The sequence below is a fragment of the Mastomys coucha genome, unplaced genomic scaffold (genome assembly GCF_008632895.1).
Source record: "Mastomys coucha isolate ucsf_1 unplaced genomic scaffold, UCSF_Mcou_1 pScaffold23, whole genome shotgun sequence".
Taxonomy (NCBI): domain Eukaryota; kingdom Metazoa; phylum Chordata; class Mammalia; order Rodentia; family Muridae; genus Mastomys; species Mastomys coucha.
This window is the reverse complement of record NW_022196906.1, coordinates 50,108,025-50,128,147: the sequence shown is the minus strand read 5'-3', so window position 1 is coordinate 50,128,147 and position 20,123 is coordinate 50,108,025. Positions and strand designations below refer to the sequence as shown.

The window sequence follows — 20,123 nt, the reverse complement described above, 5'->3', positions numbered from 1 at the left end:
GTCTGGCTAAGGGTTTATCTATTTTGTTGATTTTCTCAAAGAACCAGTTCCTGGTTTGGTTTATTCTTTGTATAGTTCTTTTTGTTTCTATTCAGTTGATTTCAGCCCTGAGTTTGATTATTTCCTGCCTTCGACTCCTCTTGGGCAAATTTGCTTCTTTTTGTTTTAGAGCTTTCAGATGTGCTGTCAAATTGCTGGTATATGCTCTCTCCAGTTTCTTTTCGGAGGCACTTAAACTTATGAGTTTTCCTCCTAGGACTACTTTCATTATGTCTCATTAGTTTGGGTATGTTGTGGTCTCATTTTCATTAAACTCTAGGAAGTCTTTAATTTCTTTCTTTCTTTCTTCCTTGACCAAGTTATCATTGAGTAGAGTGTTGTTGAGCTTCCGCGTGTGTGTGGGCATTCTATTGTTTATGTTGTTATTGAGGAGCAGCCTTAGTCCATGATGATCTGACGGGATGCAAGAATTATTTCAATTTTCTTTTATCTGTTGAGACCTGATCTGTGACCAATTGTATGGTCAATTTTGGAGAAGATACCGGGAGGTGCTGAGAAGAAGGTATATCCTTTTGTTTTAGGATAAAAAGTTCTATAGATATCTGTTAAATCCATCTGTTTCATGACTTCTGTTAGTCTCACCATGTTTGTTTAGTTTCTGTTTCTATGATCTGTCCATTGCAGAGGGTGGGGCTTTGAAATCTCCCACTATTATTGTGTGTGGTGTAATGTGTGCTTTGAGCTTTAGTAAAGTTTCTTGTATGAATGTAGATGCCCTTGCATTTGGAGCATAGAGGTCCAGAATTGAAAGTTTGTCTTGGTAGATCATACCTTTGATGAATATGAAGTGTCCCTATTTATCTTTTTTGATCATTTTAGGGTGAAAGTCAATTTTACTCGATATTAAAATGAATGGCTAGCCATTAGAATGGCTACTCCAGCTTTTTTCTTGGGACCATTGGCTTGGAGAATTGTTTTCCAGCCTTTTATTCTGAAGTAGTGTCTGTCACTCATGTGGGTTTCCTGTATTGCAACAAAATGTTGGTTTACGTATCCAGTCCTATAGTCTATGTCTTTTTATTGGGGAGTTGAGTCGGTTGATATTAATAGATATTAAAGAAAGGTAATTGTAGCTTCCTGTTATTTTTGTTGTTAGAGTTGGAAATCTGTTCATGTGACTATCTTCTTTTAATTTTCTTGGAAAATTACTTTTTTGCTTTTTCTTGGATGTAGTTTCCCTCCTTGTGTTGAAGTTTTCTATTTATTACCCTTTGAAGGTCTGGATTTGTGGAAATGTGTAAATTTGGTTTTCTTATGGAATATTTTGGTTTCTCTATCTATGGTAATTCAGAGTTTTGCTGGGTATAGTAGTCTGGGCTGGCATTTGTGTTCTCTTAAGGTCTATATGACATCAACCCATGGTCTTCTGGCTTCATAGTCTCTGGCGAGAAGTCTGGCCTGCCTTTGTGGGTTACTTGACCTTTTTCCCTCACTGCTTTTAATATGCTTTGTTTTTTTTTTTGTGCATTTGTGTTTTGACTATTATGTGGCAGGAGGAATTTCTTTTCTGGTCCAGTCTATTTGGAGTTCTATATAGGCTTCTTGTATGTTCATGGGCATCTCTTTCTTTAGGTTAGGGAAGTTTTCTTCTATAATTTTATTGAAGATATTTACTGGCCCTGTAAGTTGGACGTCTTCACTCTCTTCTATACCTATTATCCTTAGGTTGGTCTTCTCATTGTGTCCTGGATTTCCTGGATGTTTTGGGTTAGGAGCTTTTTGCATTTTGTGTTTTCTTTGACTGTTGTGTCAATGATTTCTATGGTATCTTCTGCATATGAGATTCTCTCTTCTATCTCTTCTATTCTGTGGGTGATTCTTGAATCTGTGGTTCCTGACTTCTTTCCTAGGATCTCCAGAGTTGTCTGTGTTTGTGATTTCTTAATTGTTTCTACTTCCATTTTTAGGTCCTGGATGGTTTTGTTCAGTTCCTTCACCTGCTTTGTTGTGCTTTCCTGTAATTCTTTAAGGGATTTTTGTGTTTCCTCTTTAAGGACTTCTACTTGTTTACTTGTGTTCTCCTGTAATTCTTTAAGGGATTTTTGTGTTTCTTCTTTAAGGGCTTGAACCTGATTGCCTGTGTTCTCCTATATTTCTTTAAGGGAGTTATCCATACTCTTCTTAAATTCCTCAATCATCATTAAATTACATAAAAAATGTGCTTATCTGAAGGCAAGATCCTACCCTGCTAAGTTTAGATCCTGGTAAAGTGGTACATAACTTTAATCCCAGGATATAAAACCAATCAGATCTCTGAGTTGAAAGTCAGTTTACATAGCAAGATCCAGAACAGCCAAGCATAGAGAGTGAAGGAGTAGGAAAAGTGAAAGCTAGTGATAATGTTCCAGCTCCTGCGAGAACCAGAACTAGGCAGCTTCAGCCATGTGTCTCTGGCTTTATATTTATTAGGAAAAGGAGACTACTGGGATAATTGATGCTTTATAGCTGGAGCTAAGAAATTAGTGGTGATAAGAATGGACCAGCATCACTGAGATGATATGTTTTGGAAAGTGTTTTCTGAGATCACAAAGGAGCAATGTTGAAAGACAGGGAGAGAGTGAGTAGCCATGTCTCGGCCCTGAAATTAGTCAAATTGCCTCAAGATTCTCTATATTGATTTGATAATTTCTATTGTCGGTGTTTATTGCTTTTATTTTTAATTTTTTATTGATTTAAGTTTTATTGTATTGTGATGAGAAAGGATACATGATATCAATTTATCTGAATTTGCTAATATTTAAAAAAATATTTTAAGTGTATAGAATTAAAAAAAAATTCTTCAATCATCATCATGAGATATGATTTTAGATCTAAATCTTGCTTTTCTGGTGTTTTGGGATATACAGGACTTGCTGTGGTGGGAGAACTAGGTTCTGATGAAGCCATGTAGTCTTGGTTTCTGTTGGTAAGATTCTTGTGTTTGCCTTTCGCCATCTATTGATCTCTGGTGTTAGATATTCTTGCTGTCTATGGCTGGAGCTTGTTCCTCCTGAATGTCTGTAAGCCTGTGTCAGCACTTCTTGGGGATCAGCTCTCCTCAAGTAAGTCTTGAGTCTCTGGGTTGGAGTACTCCCCAAAGGCAAGCTCTCTGCTTGTGGGGAAAGGGCAGAGAGGGCTGTGGATCTGAAGAACCTCCTCCTAGGTGAAAAGGGAGGTAGAAAGGATCCTGCACCTGCTGCCCTGCTGCTTCTGAGGCCTGTGCCTCCTGGGTGGTCCCCGATTATGATTTTTTTTTAAGTTGATTTAGCTATTTTTATCCTTTGATTGGGGATTGTAATCCATTTACAGTTAATGATAGCAGACCCTTACTAGTATAATTATGTTTTGATTTGTAGTTTTATCCCTTTCAGATTCTTTCTTGATATTTTCCTTTGTGATTTTATTTTACTTTTTAAATAATGATAAGTTTTGATTTTTTGTTTGTTTGTTTCTATTGTGCGTCCACTATAGGTTTTTCTTTGCAGTTACTATAGGCGTATACAAAATATCCTGTAGTCATAGTGTGTTCTAAAAACCTATAATGTTGCTACAAATTTAACTTCAATTCGCGTATGCCTCTAATTTCAGCATTCAGGGAGCCAAGGCAGGAGGATTACATCTTAGAGGCTAGCTTTGGTAAAATAGCAAAACCTTTTAAGAAAACAAAAAAACATCCAGGCTTGGTGTAGCATGCTTTTAATCCCATCAGTTGGGAGACTGAGGAAATTGAATCTCTGTGAGTTCTAGGTCAGCTTGGCCTAGGGAGACCCTGTCTCAACCTTCCCCCCTCATCCCCCAAAACCCCACAAACAAACAACAACAGTAAGGAAAATAAAAAACCCACCAGGCAAAACAAATAAACACGAAAATAAAATTTCATTAGCACTTTTGTTAATGATGTCACAGATTACATCTTCCATATATTATGTATCTCTTAATAAATTGGAGTTGATAGTTTCTTTTTTATTTTTTTATTTTGTGTTTTGAGACAAAGTTCCCTCTATTGTGAAGACTGGTACTGAACTCCTGGCCTCAAGTGATCCTTCTTTCTCAGTCTCCTGAGGATCTGGAATTACATGTGCCACTCACTCAGCTTATTACGAATAACTGTATTTGTAATGCTTGTTTGTATTTTAACTTTCTTGTTAGAGTTAAAAGTTATTTTATACCATCATTATGGTTGTTTTATTTTTCATGTGGTTATCACCCTTTCATTTTTTATAGGCTAGTCTGGTGGTGGTGAACTTCCACAGCCCTTGCTTGTTTGGGAGGATTGCAATTTTAAATAGGGCTCATTGAGAAAGTCACAATTGGCAAAGGCAGAGAGGGGCCCAGGCATAAATCTCTGAGGTTCATGTCCTAAGACACATAAAGAGGCCAGTGTGGCAGGAATGGAATGGATACTGGGAATGAGTTGTAAAGAATGGGGGAAAACTGGGGTGGGATAGGGGACTGTGGAGTCTGTGTTTCACTGAGTGAGATGGAGTGGAGTTGGAGATTTGTGAACATGGTCAATATACTAAAGAAATACAGCAGTTTACCTATTCCCAAATCATGTACCATGTCATATACATTCTTAAAATTCATGTATAATGCTTTCACAGAGCTGTGTTTCTATACCACTGTGGACTTTGGGACATTGTGACCACCCTGAAAGATAACCTGTTCTAATTTAAGGTAACTTCCTTTTTGTCTCTATTCATCTACCTTTTAACTGCATGGATTTAATTATTCTGGACATTTCATATAAATGAAATCATATATGTGATCTTTAATAATTTTTTCACAATGTATAATATTTTCAGAAGTTCTTCTGTGTTGAAACATGGGAACTTAATTCCCCTTTACAGCCAAATAATTTATTATATTCTTTGGTTATATCGCATTGTGTTTAATATTTAGCTGATAGGTATGTATGCCATTTGATTATTGGTTAATAATGCTATTACGAGAATTTGTGTTTAAGTTGTATATGTGTGTGTGTGCGTGCGTGTGAGGATATGTTTGCATTTGAGGTGCTGCTTTAAAAGTATATTTGTTATAGTGCAGGTACCTGAGTCCAGTGTCTCAAACACACGAGACAACCACTCTCCCTCAGGCCATACCCACAGCCTGGAAGTGTATTTTAAAGGATCATATTCACTTGATTGAGGCTAAATGACCTAGGTTCTTAGAATGTTTAGTTTTATTGCTACTTTCTTTTGTTCAGTGGTACTTGTTACAGTGTTTGGTGTACACACACGTACACACACACACACACACACACACACACACACACACACACTTGTTTCTCTGCTTTGCATTTTTTTGAGTGAAAATTTGACTACATTAAATAGATTTCTTGAAAGGTAAGGTCTATTCTGTGTGGATACTTCTATAAAAGGTGATTAAAATATCCAGATAAAAGTTCAATATATAGAAGTTCATTTTTAAAGATTTATGTTTTATGTTAATGAGTTTGACTACATGTTTATATTTGAACCGTGAGTATTCCTGGTGTCCATGTAAGTCAGAAGAGAGAATTAGAGTTACTCGATTTGAAATTTATGAATGGATTCTAACATGTGTCCTCTTGAAGAGCTACAAGTTCCCGTAACAGGTGAACTATCTCTCCAGCTTCCATTTAATCAAATTCTTAGATAAAGGGTATACATTATTTTCTTTATTAAGTTGAGTGAACATTATTTAAAAATGAAATAGAATAGAAAAGGAATGAATGGATTTCTTACAGTAGGGATAAATATTCATGACCTTTTTCTTTTAGTTAAACATTATGAATTGGGTCAAGATATAAAATGTGGGGCTAGAGAGCAGCTCAGCAGCTAAGAATCTTGTTGCTCCAGGTTTGGTTCCTAGTAGCTACAGGATGGCTTATAACCCCTGTACTTCTAGGTTCAGGGAGTATGAAACCTTCTTTTGGGCTTTACAGCAGATATGCTTTGCAGATACATCAGGCACACTCTTGTACACATTAAATAAAAAATAAACTTTCAATCAAGCATATAAAATATATATGTGTGTTTTGTGTCAAAAGTTATAATAAAAAGAAGCTTGATGCCTCTGGATTAGGATATACTATGCTTGTCCTGTAATTAGCATTGTTTCCCATTTTGTTTTTATATCTTGGAGATTAAGGTACTATTCAATGTGGAGCATTTAAAGCCTGTTGTATGCTATATATCCTAACAGACAATAAAATGTGGTTTTATTCATTTTTTTGTATTTAATGTAATGAGGAACTTGGAAGATGAGAGATTTGTACCTTTTAATGACTACATTATGATTTGCTATTAAAGCTATGACTAAATATATATATATATATATATATATATATATATATATATATATAATGTGTGTGTGTATATATGTATGTATTTATATATAATTTTTTTTAATTGTAGGAAGTATAACTCATGGGATTATGTGGTAAATGATCTTGGCGTGGAATAGAATTAAAGAATGATGGTAAGTACATCTATTTTTATCATATTTATTTATTTGTTTGTTTATCTGTGTCTACATGTGCCATAGTGTGTTTGTGGAGAGATCAGAGAACAGGTTACAGGAGTTGATTCTCTCCTCTCATCACTTGGGTCCTGGGGATTGAATGGGTCATTGGACTTGTCAGCAAGTGCTTTTACCCACTGAGCTGTCTCACTAGCCACTATGATGGAGCTGTTTTAAAAACCAACTTTAAAATTCCTCCCATCATATAATAATCAAAATACCAAATGCACTAAACTAAGAAAGAATATTAACAGCAGTAAGGGAAAAGGTCAAGCAACATATAAAGGCAGACCAGACCTATCAGAATTACATCAGATTTCTCACCAGAGACTATGAAAACTAGAAGATCCTGGGCAGATCTCATACAGACCCTAAGAGAACACAAATGCCAACCCAGACTATTATACCCAGCAAAACTTTCAATTACCATAGATGGAGAAACCAAGATATTCCATGGCAAAACCAAATTTACACAATATCTTTCCACAACTCCAGCCCTGCAAAGGATAATAGATGGAAATACCAACACAAGGAGGGAAACTACACCCTTGAAAAGAGCAAGACAGTATTCTTCTTTCAACAAACCCAATAGATGCAAATCAAACAACCCTTAGATTCCACTTCACACCAGTCAGAATGGCTAAGATCAAAAACTCAGGTTACATCACATGCTGATGAGGATGAGGAGACAGAGGGAACACTCCTCCATTGCTGGTGGGATTGCAAGCTGGTACAACCACTCTGGAAATCAATTTGGTGATTCTTCAGAAAATTGGACATAGTACTACTTGAGGACCCAGCTATACCACTCCTGGGTATATATCCAGAAGATGCTCCAACATGTAATAAGGATACATGCTCCACTATGTTCATAGCAGCCTTATTTATAATAGCCAGAAGCCAGAAAGAACCCAGATGTCCCTCAACAGAGGAATGGATACAGAAAATGTGGTACATCTACACAATGGAATACTACTCAGCTATTAAAAACAATGAATTTATGAAATTCTTAGGGAAATGGATGGAACTAGAAAAATATCGTCCTGAGTGAGGTAACCCAATCACAAAAGAGCACACATATTATTCACTCACTGATAAGTGGACATTAGTCCAGAAGCTCAGAATAACCAAGATATAATTCATAGACCACATGATGCTCAAGAAGAGGGAAGACTAAAGTGTGGATACGTCGGTCCTTCTTAGAAGGAGAAACAAAACATACCCATGGGAGGAGATACAGAGACAAAATGTGGAGCAGAGACTGAAGGAAAGGCCATCCAGAGTCTGCCCCACCTGGGGATCCATCCCATATACAGTCATCGAACCCAGACACTTTGTGGATGCTAACAAGTGCTTGCTGACAGGAGCCTGATATAGCTGTATCCTGAGAGGCTCTGCCAGTGCCTGATAAATATAGATGTGGATGCTCTCAGCTAACCATTGGGCTGAGCACAGGGTCCCCAATTAAGCAACTAGAGAAAGGACCCAAGGAGCTGAAGAGGTTTGCAGTACCATAGGAGGAATAACAATATGAACTAACCAGTACCCCCAGAGCTCCCAGGGACTAAACCACCAACCAAAGAGTACACATGGTGGGACTCATGGCTCCAGCAGCATATGTAGCAGAGGATGGCCTTGTCAGTCATCAATGGGAGGAGAGGCCCTTGGTCCTGAGAAGGCTCAATCCCCCAGTGTAGTGGAATGCCAGGGCCAGGAAGCGGGAGAAGGTGGGTTGTTGAGCAGGGGGAGGCAGGAGGGGACAGGGGGTTTTCGGAGGGCAAACCAGGAAAGAGGATAACATTTGAAATGTAAATAAAGAGAGTATCTAATAAAAACCAACTTTGAGTTTTCTCTTGCTTGTTGTTTTCTTCTCTTTTCCTACTCCATGGCATCTGTCTGTCACTTTTAGCTTCAGTCTTAGTGCTGTTTCAGGCACTGTTGCGCCTAGGTCTGGTCTGACACCTGGGGATGTGGGGTAGAAAAACAGATGAAAGCTGTCTTTCTGTCCTAGTTTAATCCAGGGTGGCCACTGATGTAGGGTCCTAAGAATGAAATCAAACATGTTCTCATCCCTTACACTTTTACGACCCACTATTTTCAGGCACTCACCTTAATCTACTCAAATAGAGAGAATGCAGTCTTGCTTAAGTCCCCCTTTGGTAGATTTGAAGATAGGAGTAAATCTCGGAAATATGCAGACTGTGGTCAGTGTTCTGAGTATTTAATTTCTTAGAGTGTATCAGGCAGGATTTGAATATAACTTAATGCTGATATTGTTTTTGTTTGAAACATTAAATATTTGAACAACACTGTGTAAAATCTCCATGTAGCACTAGGTGGCACACTTTAACTTGGAGTAAAAATTTTGTTGGTCTCTGAGCCTGAGTAAGAATGCTGTTGAAATAGACAACTGTAAGGTAATGATGTATCTGAGACAAATTGACTACATTTCAAACCTCAGTGCTTATAGTAAGATGATTAAAAGATTTATGTTACTGACATGTTTATAAGAATTGAGTTGTTAGAAATGATCAGATTTTGAGTTTTTACTGAAAGGAGCCCATTCAGCATGTTAAAGAAAATATCTGTAATATAAACTGAAAAGTGTTCCAGGCAAATACAAGATGAATAGTAAGATTTTTACATGTTAAATATTAGAAGAAAGAGTAAAAACAGAGTTTCAAGTTGGTGGCTTTTTCTCTGGCTGTGTCTTTTCTGTATTAAGTATAAAAGAACTAAGTTGGTAATGCTGATCTTCATAGGAGAAAGGAGCATTCAAATTTAGTATTACTTCAGTCTTGGGACTGTGAGGTCATCTGCTTTGGTTCTTGGAAGCTAGTTACTTTAAATGAGGACTCAAGTTAGAATATGATGTAGGAATAATGAACTTTATGGCCTGATGTCTGTACCTGTAAGATTTCCTACAGGAGAATAAGAGAGCTGAAAGAGCTGAAAGTAAAGCATCTATTTAAACTTGTTCATTTGTCTTAGAGTTAATAATGATACTTTTGTGTAGAACTATGTTTGGGTAATCTAAGTGATAGTGTTTTACAGTGTTACATCATTGGGAAGCATGAGAGTAAGTGAAGAAGAGATCTGATAATTTTATAAATCTAGAGAGCATAGTATAACAAATTCCTGTGAAAGCTTCAATTAGTTAGGTATATGCCTCTGGGGTTTTTAGGCTAAGGTCAGAAGAGTGAGGGATATAAATAGAGACATTAGGTAGAAGGTTGAGAGTTTTGGAGCAAAAGTATGGATTAGTATATGAACAGAGTATTCATATAGGTAGGATCCTTTTTTTCTAGTCATTTGGATGTTTTAGTAGTAGTTCATTCATTTGTGTACTGAGACGATTTTTGTCACTCATCTATTAGCAAGCATGTTTACTCCCTTCCCTATGTAACACATTTTCTCTCTACCAGATTCTTCCCGTGAGCATAACATCATGCTATCTTAAAAATCACAGTTTTTTTCTTTAAGGTCAAACCACAAGAGAGATTTTAGCTTTAGTGTCTCATGTACATTCTCCTATTTGCTCTTCTCTTTTGGACTTTCTTTTGTTGGGATTTTGATTGTTACTCCACCCAGTAGACTTGTTATATGTAAGATGTGGCGCTGGCATAGGTGCAGAGTGCCAGTTCTGCTTGGTGTAGCTGTTCAAGCTCCAGACTGTAATAGTTTTGGATGTAATTTAAAAATTTAATTTTAGGGTTTTTAAACCTGAAAACAGACTTGATATCTGATGAACCACATTCCAAATTTCAGATTGGTTTGTGTGTACATGTTGTGGAGGCCAGAATTTGACATTGGATGTCTATTTCTCTTTCTTTACATTGTTATTATAGTGCATGTTTGGAAATACACGTTTGTGTATGTGTTGGTGTGTGTGTGTGTGTGTGTGTGTGTGTGTGTGTGTGTGTGTGTGTGACAGAAGTCAGCACTGGGTGTCATGCTCTTGTTTTGTGCTTTGTTTTTTGAGATTTTTTCACTTTACATAAAACTTACCTGTTGGCCAGGAGCCCTTGGGATCTATTGTTTCTACTCCGGTGCTGGGGTTCTGCTGGATGTTGGCATACCTAGGGTTTTTTGCTTTGTTTTTGTTTTTATTTTTTCACCTGGGTTCTAGTGATCTAAATTGAGTTCCTCATATTTATAGATTTACCTTGCATGTTTATTCTCTTTACCCCATATAGCTGACAAATTTTCTCCATAGGATTCTTTCAGGGAACATAAAAATATGATATGCTATTGTGTTAAAAAAAATTGCTGCTTTTTCTTGGTGTCAGTAAGCACTTTATACATTTAGCCACCACCCAAGCCTTTTCTTCTTTTAATTTAAATTTATTATGTATTTATTTGTGTTTGTGCATGCACACATGCATACAAGTGCCACAGCACTTTTGTGGATGTCAGACAACAACTGTGGAAGTTGGGTCTACTAATTTCTTTTTACTATGTTGGTAATGGGGATTGTACTCACATCTTCAGACTTGTTGTCTGGAGTATTTACCACTGAGCCATCTGCTTGCCCCCATCTTATCTTTTGAGATAGAGTCTCGTACTAAACTTGGAACTTTCTATTTTGACCCAACTGGTTGGTCGGACTCCCCTCTTCCTGTACTGGGATTATGGTTGAGCTCCACCTCACTCACTTTTTACATAGATTTTGGAGACTTGAACTCATTTTTTTATGCTTGTACAACAAGTACTTTATTCCAGTGAGAGTCATCTCCCAAACCTCTCAAATTAGATTTTAAATATTTGCTTTTTGAGTAAGTATGAAGAATAGTAAAGAAGAAATATATGCTAAATGGTGATTGATACCTAATATTCTGATAAATATTCTTATTTTAATACATCTAGGCTTCCTTCCAGCGCTCCAATAGTCATGACAAAGTGAGAAGAATTGTTGCTGAGGAGGGTCGCACAGCAAGAAACCTGATAGCTTGGAGTGTTCCACTAGAAAGTAAAGATGATGATGGTATGCATTTTACAAGTTAGCTTTTCCTTTAATGTAAATTGGGAGGACAGATGGGTATGCCAGTGTAAGTCCAAGTGGTATGGAAGATTGGAGGCAAGAGGATTAGCCTTAGGAGTTCAAGGCTAGCCTTAGCAATATAACAAGGCCGTGTCTAAACAAAGTGAAAGAAAGCAAAATATATAAGCATATATTTAGTTTGAGAGAGTAAGCAGATTTAAACTGAATGTTCACAATTAGAATTCTTCAGCAAATTGGCATATTAAATAAAATTGATTTTGTATAAAAATTGTTTAAGAAGTGTTATTATTCATTTGCTGTTTTAAGAAATAATGAAATTGGGCTGGAGAGATGGCTCAGCCGTTGAAGGCTAGGATCACAACCAAAAATATAAGAAATAATGAAATTATTAAGCTATTACCCTGGTAGTTGAAATTGTGATTATTAACTTCATAATTTTTTGTGTTTATCATTTGACCTTCTAATATAAAGAATAGTGCTCCATTCTCCCTTTCATTTTAAAATGTATATGTATTTATAAATTTAAATTTATGTAGATTCATGACTTCTTATTTAATGGAGTATAATCTTTGACTTTAACTTGATGCTCAGATTGTCTAAGGTTTGACTAGTGGAGATTCTTGGTGCCCTTGTTTCCTTCGGACATCCTTTTCTCTTTCTTTTTTTTTTTTTAAAGATTTATTTATTATCATACATAAGTACACTGTAGCTATCTTCAGACACATCAGAGTGTGTCAGATCTCATTACAGGTGGTTGTGAGCCACCATGTGGTTGCTGGGATTTGAACTCAGGACCTTTGGAAGAGCAGTCGGTGCTCTTACCCGCTGAGCCATCTCACCAGCCCCCTTTTCTCTTTTTTTGAGAACAACCTTACATGATAGGATGTGTCAAGCTAACTAAGAATGCACTAGGCTGTTGTTAGATCTCAGTAGTAGAATGCTTGTGTTTAAAGTCTGGGTTAAAAAGAAAATTACATGTAGGGATGAAGATTCCTCTTTGAGAAATCTTTTGAATAAAGCATTCTCTTGCACTTGAGAACATAGATTTAAAAACAAAATGTGATTAAAAAAACCCTTCATCATTAGTTCATATTCATTGACAGTGAATAAAATTATGCTGCTCTGTAGTTTTCAGATAGAAATTATGTAGGAGGGATACTTGAATGTATTGTTTAGTTGTCTGTTATATATTACCTAAAATTTAGTTACATGTTATCTCTTTTGATTTATGTGTCTTATTTACTTTTTATGTCTTGAAGGAAAACCTAAATGTCAAACTGGTGGAAAATCTAAGCGGACAATTCAAGGCATTCATAAAACTACTAAACAGGTACAACATATATAATTTTTTACTAATTTGTTTTAATTCATTTCCTGAGAATAATATCCATTATACAAATTTAAATTTCAGGATTTGAATGTTGTATATCTTACTTATGTAAAAATTTATGGTAACATTTTTAAATTAAAAGTATAGATTCTGTATTCATTGTATGCCTCGTCCTAAATAATTAACATAAACTAAGAATTAATATATCAGTCTTACTGAGATGCCTTGCCTTAATAGGAATAAGGTAAATAGTAGTAGAGAAAGACATCTGTGCTCCTCCTTTGGCCTCTATCTGTGTGTATATAGGAACAAACACCCAGACGTGTGTGTAACCTCCAACACTGCCAGCAACAAGAAAGTGATGTTACTGTATGGAGAGAAACCAGCTCAGAGGGGCTGCATAACATTCTAGCAAACAGCAGCCAGCTGGGTTTCAGTTTATAACCTCAGCCTCTCTGCCATCCACTTCATATTTGAGGGTTTATGATAGTCTCTCTTCAAGTAATGATGCTTTTAGTTTATAGAAGTCACAGTTTAGTAAGTCTAAAAGTTTCCAAATAGATTCACTAAAGCTGTATAGAATCCAGCCCTACATCTTACTTTAAAAATGATCAGGATAATTATAGTTAGTTTTTCCATAACCTTTTCTTTTTATACTTGATATTAACTTGATATTAATTTGATTATTGACTTGATATTATTAGATATGTTTATATAAACCAAAAACTTAATATAAGGAAAATGGAGTTTAAATCATTCTATCATTGTGAGTTCACAAAGAGGCCACCTTACAGAAGCATCAATGACAATTTTTTAAGATATGATAAAGAATTTTAAAAAATAAGATAAATATTTACAGATAGAAAGGAAACAAAACTTTTTGTTTAGAAGTAAGTGGAGTTGAGGATATAAACTAAATAGTCAAAGCATCTAGAAGATGAGTTCCAATGAGATAAAGAGGCTGGATGCCATTTGTGGTGAGAAACAAATTTATGGTCTGATTTGAGAACGTAGACCTGAACTCTAGGACTGTTCATTTTTGGACAGAAAAAGGTAAATCAGATAAGATCCCCAGTTAGGGGTGTAGCTGACTACAGCTGATGCTTAACATAAGTGGAGACTCTTTTCAGGAGTCACCCTCTGAAGACTCAGTGTGCCATACTCCTTAATGGAAAGAGCTGTAGGCTCTGGTACAAGACCCCATGAAGTAGACTTATAGTTATAGTGGATTGATGAATCTAGAGGTGAAAGATATGGAACTCAAAGTAAGTTTGCCAAATAAAATATCAAAGCATATGAAGAAAATGCTATAAAATAAATCAATATTTTATACAAATGAGATATATCTACTCCTTAGGTAATGAAAAGTAAAAGATAAATTATTCTAAAAAGAGTTTTCAAATAAATGAGTTTAAGGTTCTCAAAGGAAAGAGTGACTATATAGGAAATTTGATAAGTTGTAAAGTTAACTATTAATTTCAAACACTTAGATATATATCAGTGAAACTTTGGAAAACTATAATTACTAAACTAAATGGCACATTGGAAGGAGATTAGTGAAAGAACTTATGAACTGGAGGGTTCTCTGAGGACGATTTAGAGTAGGAGAGGACTGAACACATAGTGTGATGGTAAAGAAAACCTGAGATGGAATTTCTAGTCTTCTCAGGCTTCCAAAGGAGAAAATAAATGGTGCATTGAGAGTAGTTTTCACTTGTGTGTTTTCAGGGGCTTTAGAGCATAAACTGGAGCTGAGCAGCTTAAATAAAAGTAGATTTATACTTAGATCTGTTTTACAGGCTCTTTAGAACATCAGGGTAAAAGAAAATCTTTGAACTTACCAAAAGTAACACCAGAGGATTATGGGTTACTAGCAGTCTTTGTATCCACAAAAAGACACTGGAGCAGTGTGTAAGAGTTAAAAGGTCAGCAGGCCCACAGCACTCTTCTGCGGAAGTGCTCTGCTTAGTCAGAGAGATGAATTAACATCACAGAGATGAATGAAAGTCAGTTTGAGATGTACAAAGACTGTTAACCATTGTCTTAGTCTGTCTTCTGCTACTGTAACAGATTTCCACAAAATGTGTGATTTAAAAGCAGTAGCCATTTATATGGCCATTTTATCTATTTTTAAGTTCTGGAGGCTGAGAAATCTAAGGTGCTGAGCTCAGTGTGATGAGAACCTTTTTGCCTTCTCAGTCTGGCGGAAAGTATCATGCCAATATCATAGGAATAGTATCCTCACAAAAAGAGATCAGCTGGGTTGGTAAGGTGAGTCAGTGGGTAAAAGTGCTTGCCAACAAGGCTGACAATTTAGCTTTGATCTTGGGAACCCACATGACAGAAGGAGAAGGCTGACTCCCACCAGTTTGTCCTCTGCCCCGACACTTGCACTGTGGCATGTGTGCAGGACTCTTCCTTTAACTGCCATGGGCTTCTTAGCTAAGGTTGGGGCTTCAGGACTGCCTTCCCCTCCGTGCTGGAGTTTTTAGTGCCTCTTGTTTAGGGCAGAAATTGATTTGATGAATTCAAGTGTGGTATAAGCTGGAAAGAATATCTTAAAAATTCATATTGAAAGATTGCTTTACAAAAAACAACACTAGAAGCCTTTTACTTGCCTTTTTAATGGTTCATTTATTTCACCAGAATACTGCAGTAGAATGTAAAATAACACCCACAACTGGAGAGAAACATTTTGATAAAAGTCCTACAAAAACAAGGCACCCACGGAAAATTGACCTAAGAGCTCGCTACTGGGCATTTCTTTTTGACAATCTTCGCCGGGCAGTAGATGAAATCTATGTGACTTGTGAATCAGATCAGAGTGTGGTCGAATGTAAGGTAAGGTGTCATTTGCTTGTCATTCATCTAAAGTCATATGCTTGAAAGGTTTCCTATATCTGACTTGTTTACTTCATTTTTTGAGTTTTAATTATATAATTTTTATTTTATTACCTGTAATGAGAATTGTTCTTTTAACCCCTGCTCCAAGATTGACATGTGCTTGAAGCTTTCTTGATTTTTAGTTTTTTAAAATTTTTAATATTTTTATTTGATGTAATATATGTCTTCTCATTTTCTGTGAAAGATTTAGTGGAAAACTGTCTTAACTTACAGTCCTAAGGAAGGACTCAGAGGCTGTATGCACGCATGCACACACATGCATGGGCACACACATGCACAAGTACATACACAGGATTTCAAAAGTTCTATCTGCATTTTCTTTGGCTACTGTTGATAGAGATTTTCATAGTCTTTGGTTTCATGTGCTGTAGTTGGGAATTGCTCCCTTTCTGCTGAAATAAGTAGGATGCTTCTGATTTATTCTTGTTATAGAAAAGAAATTGATAGCTAACCATAAACAATCCTGGGTGGGATTGGGATATCACTGAAAGGTGTGTTTTCTGGTTTTTGGATAACCTTATGTTTGTAAGAACTTTAAATAGAGTCTTGCTCTGGAAACTCACTGAACAGCCTGGTCTTTTAATAAATATAACCTATATACAATGTTAATTTTTATTTAGTAGAATCTTAAGAAAGTCAATGAATTTTCATAGAATTTATTAAGGAGGTGATAGAATTTATATTTTTTAAGTAACTATGATTTTAATGATGACCATGATGCATTATTTAGCCTTTGAAATACATGAAGAGTCAAAGAAAAGTTACAGGTTGAAACAGTGTTTGTGTTTCCCCTTTAACAGTCAAAGTAAGTTTCATACTAGCTTCACAATATAGTTCATCAAAAGTAACATTCTAAAATTAACAATAGTTGGAATTATTTGAATATGTAGTATGGTGATTGCAATGAATATTGTTATCATATAAAACCTTTTTATGTTTTAAGAAAAGTATTTAATTTTTAAAAGTTAAATTTAGTCTGTGTATATGTGCCATGACACGTGTGGAAGTCAGGGCAGCTTGTGGAAGTTGATTCTTTCATTTAATTGTATGGGTCTTGGAGATCAATCTAAGGTTTGTTAGGAGACATAGCAACTACCTTAATTTGCTCACTCATCTTACTGCCCCAAGAAAAATATTTTTAATTAAAGTCATATCATTTGAATGTAATCAGTCAGCATGTTGTAGTAGAAAATATTTGGTTTTGGGTTCAGCTTCTTCTACAAAGTGAATGTGTGAGTCTAAAAGTGAACAAATGAGACTGCATAATTTCTAGGTCATTCCTAGAGCTCAATCATGTGAACAGATTCTTTGATTTTTTTGAAATTTAAAATAACAGTGTCTAATTGAAGAAATCAGATTTGTTTGTGAAATACATTCTGTAAAGGAGTGATAGTGGCCAGTTGCAGGCACAGCTCTTGTGAAGACTAAAACATTGGGTCCTCCCTCTAGTGCTGCTGTCTGAGGAAAATTCATTGTTGTAAGGAATTGTGGCTTTTATTTCTGGTTCTGTCACTCATTTTTCCAAAGTTTTGTGTAAGTTTGACAGTTGTAAATATTTGTTATGTAAGGTATAGGTTGAGGGTGAAAAGAGGTTTGAGAAAGTTAGCATGATAATTGTATATAACAGAACCTGGAGGACTCATGATGCTGATAAGATCTGGAAAGTTAAACTCATTTTCATTTCTTTTCTCTTTTCTTCTACCTTTAGGACTTTTAAAATAATGCAAATAGATACAATTTGACAATTAGTCTAAGTACATATTATGTTATAATCTGTAGTCCTTTTTGCTTTTTTTCTCTTTTATCATTCTCAAAACTGCTATTTAATTTTGCAGTTGGTTAATATACTTGTGAGACATAAAACTCAGAGATTTCCATGGTGTTTTATTTTTATGTTTATGGATGTTTTGCCTGCATGTATGCAGGTGCCTGCAGAGGCCAGAAAAGGGCATCTGATCCACAGGGATTGGTGTTTGAGACAATTGTGAGCTACCAAGTGGGTGCTAGGAATTGAACCCCAGTTCTCTGGAAGAACAGCTGGTGCTCCTAAGTATAGAAAAATCCCTAGCCCCATTCTCTTATTTTTCAGGTGATTTACCCTGTATTTTGTTAAAGCATTGAAGGCTTTATATTCATTGGCAATGTTTGTGCCTTAACTGATTAATCATAGTTCAGTTTGGTGTTTCATATGTTAAGTGTAGTTAATAACACCTTGTTTTGTAATTCACATGAGAAGTGTATCACAGTAGTGAAAGGTATTTTTATTTTACCCAGGACTGTTGGCCCAACTGTTTATTTCGAGTCAGAAGGCATATTTATTTTAGTATCAACCACTTTACTACATGATTTTTTTTAAAGCACTGACACTCCCGTAAAAAAACACACACTATATCCCTTACACTCCCTTTCTCTTGCTCTTTTACAGAGTGGGCCAAAGGGTGGGTTGAAGAGGCATTGGCTTTTGGCATTTATGCAGTTAGTCTAGTGGTGGCCAGCCCTCTATTTGTTCACAGTAAAGTTTAAGGGGAATACTAAGATGATTTTGTTGGGACATTTGTAAGTCTAAATTCACAAAGAGGAGAATGATAGAATTTTCTCTGGATTGATATCTGCCTTGATTATGCTGTGTGGAATGTGTTAAAGAGTTTTAAAGGAAAGAATGCTGAGGACACATTTTCTTCCTTTCCATGTTTCCCATTTGAGTTTGCAGTGTGGGGAACTAGAAATAAAGTTGTGGTAGGTTGTTGTTATTGGGGTGGCTTACAGAGATGGTGTTGCCTCTATCTTAGAGAGTTTATGGTATAACAGACTTGCTGTAGTAGCCCATGCCCACTTGAAGGATGCTTGGACAGTATGCTTCTGAACATTTGGCCAAGTGAATACATGAAGAATTCTGGCAGGTTTGAGCAGAGGGATCCAGTGTAAAGTTGCATACTGACTAGAGATCACATTCAGTACTTGTGGAGAAACCACCATCTGTGCAATGATAAGGTTGAGGCCACTGACTTCAAATTGAGTCAGAGAAAAGGGCCTTGAAGACATCATGTTCTGGGAGCACTTTTGTTGACTATATCTGTTGAGATCCGAGAAGAGGGCTGGCTGATGACCATGGTGGACCATCACTATTGTCTGGCAGGCTTTGTAAATAAACTGTTGCTGTTTCTGTAGGTACCCCTTAATGCAGACGATAGGAGTTTGTAAAGGAAAGAGATAAGAAGGGGAATTGTGGAGGATGAAGGAAAGAGAGAGCCAGTAAACAAGGGTTGCTCTTTCCCACCATTTGTGCTAATAAGGAAGGATGTCAATAGATGAGATTTAAAAACTGACTTTTTACAAATGGTAGTTACCATTTATTTGATTATCTCACTCTATCACATATATATATGTAAGTATTATTATATATTAGTTGAAATAATTTATTAACTTTTTTGATGATTTCATATATGTCTGTAATACATTCTTGTCACTCTTTCCCCACACATTCTGATATCTCCCTCCCATATTCCTCAGTACACCCTCCCTACCTGTTCAGAGAGCAGTTAGCTACCTCCATAATAGTTATACCACTGTTGCATAAGTGGGTGCATGCTGCCTGTCAGTTTTGTAGTTTGTGGGGTTCACAGCTGAGTAAGAGCATTGATACCTTTTTCTCCACAGCAGCCTGTACAGTAACTTCCTGCATTATGAAAACTAGCCATGAGGGGAAATCTTACAGCTCAGCTCCAGCTTTATTTCTTTATATTATGTAACCAAGATGTGTGGTGTCTTCAGAACATACAGTTATCTGTCATTATCTAGTTCTGGTGATTGAATTGCTGAAAAAAATGTCATTCTGGTAATTAAACCCAAAAATTGAGGATTCAACTGAGTAGTTATGGGGAAAAATAACAGTTATTTTATATCTCAATGAGTTGAGATTTCTCAATTCAGTAAGTTAAGACAAGTTCAAAATGTAAGTGGGAAGTAGGCCTTTTACCAGATACCTGTAACCTCTGGTATTCAAGAAGCAGAAACAAGGCAATAATGCATTTAAGTCCTTCCTTGACTACACAGTGAGTTTAAGGCTACCCTGGGCATATTAGTGGGCACCTATCTCAAAATAGAAAGTGGAAAAAGAAAAAGGAGAACCGGTGATGTAATTTCATGCTACAGTACATGTGTGCAACTGTGAGCACAATTTTCTATGATATGTGTTTTTCTGGGCTGGGTTATTTCACTCAGGAAGTTTGTTTCCAGTTTCATTAATTTACTTGTGAAGTTTATAATTTCATTTTTCTTAATAGCTGAATGATAACCACTTTGAAAATGTACCATATTGGCATTGTTCATTCTTCTGTTGAT

At 36.1% G+C, this 20,123-nt stretch overlaps 1 protein-coding gene across 2 annotated transcripts in view; it reads left to right on the top strand.

Annotated features, from left to right (window-relative positions):
* Scaper (S-phase cyclin A associated protein in the ER) overlaps positions 1-20,123 on the top strand; it is a 498,868-nt gene that overhangs the window by 22,265 nt on the left and 456,480 nt on the right. For both annotated transcript variants that reach the window (XM_031343583.1, XM_031343584.1), the window contains exons 2-6: positions 4,644-4,716; positions 6,441-6,504; positions 11,413-11,530; positions 12,808-12,878; positions 15,525-15,719. In XM_031343583.1, coding sequence (XP_031199443.1) covers positions 6,499-6,504; positions 11,413-11,530; positions 12,808-12,878; positions 15,525-15,719 — 390 coding nt within the window. In that variant the 5' untranslated portion in view covers positions 4,644-4,716; positions 6,441-6,498. The remainder of the gene's footprint in view (positions 1-4,643; positions 4,717-6,440; positions 6,505-11,412; positions 11,531-12,807; positions 12,879-15,524; positions 15,720-20,123) is intronic.